The sequence below is a fragment of the Etheostoma cragini genome, unplaced genomic scaffold (genome assembly GCF_013103735.1).
Source record: "Etheostoma cragini isolate CJK2018 unplaced genomic scaffold, CSU_Ecrag_1.0 ScbMSFa_3991, whole genome shotgun sequence".
Lineage (NCBI taxonomy): Eukaryota > Metazoa > Chordata > Actinopteri > Perciformes > Percidae > Etheostoma > Etheostoma cragini.
The window spans coordinates 611-1217 of record NW_023268316.1 but is presented as its reverse complement, the minus strand read 5'-3'; the positions used below and the strand labels follow the sequence as shown (position 1 = coordinate 1217).

At 50.7% G+C, this 607-nt stretch overlaps 1 protein-coding gene across 1 annotated transcript; it reads left to right on the top strand.

The window, feature by feature from the left end:
• Positions 1-212: 212 nt before the first annotated feature.
• LOC117941004 (cofilin-2-like) lies at positions 213-594 on the top strand (the record flags this gene model as incomplete). Its single annotated transcript, XM_034866107.1, has 1 exon — positions 213-594. A coding segment is annotated over exon 1 (306 nt), but the record flags the coding sequence as incomplete, so codon positions are not given.
• Positions 595-607: the final 13 nt, after the last annotated feature.

Here is a 607-nt window from a genome sequence, read left to right as displayed (position 1 = left end):
GTATAGAGCAGCATATCTCCACCAGACTCCATGTAAATAATCACTACTTTTAGCGTGTATAGAGCAGCATATTTCCACATGTTAATGGGTGAATTAAGAGTTTATTAATTCAGTTTATCAATGAATAAAGTGTTTTCTACGATGCTGAAAGTAGTGATTATTTACATGGAGTGCGTGCTCCTATTGGCCGCCTGCGCCCATTAACCCTGTGCGTGCTGTGCTCTGATTGGCCGCCTGCAGGCGTCAGGCGTGACCGTGAACGATGAGGTCATCAGGGTGTTCAACGACATGAAGGTGAGGAAGTCTTCGTCCCAGGACGAGGTGAAGATGAGGAAGAAGGCGGTCCTGTTCTGTCTCAGCGAGGACAAGAAGAAGATCATTGTGGAGGAGGGCAAGCAGATCCTGGTGGGGGACATCGGGGACACCGTGGACGACCCCTACGCCTGCTTCGTCAAGCTCCTCCCCCATAACGACTGTCGCTACGGGCTGTACGACGCCACCTACGAGACCCGCGAGTCCAAGAAGGAGGACCTGGTCTTCATCTTCTGGTACGCAGTACTACACACAGTACACACACCTGGTCTTCATCTTCTGGTACGCAGTACTA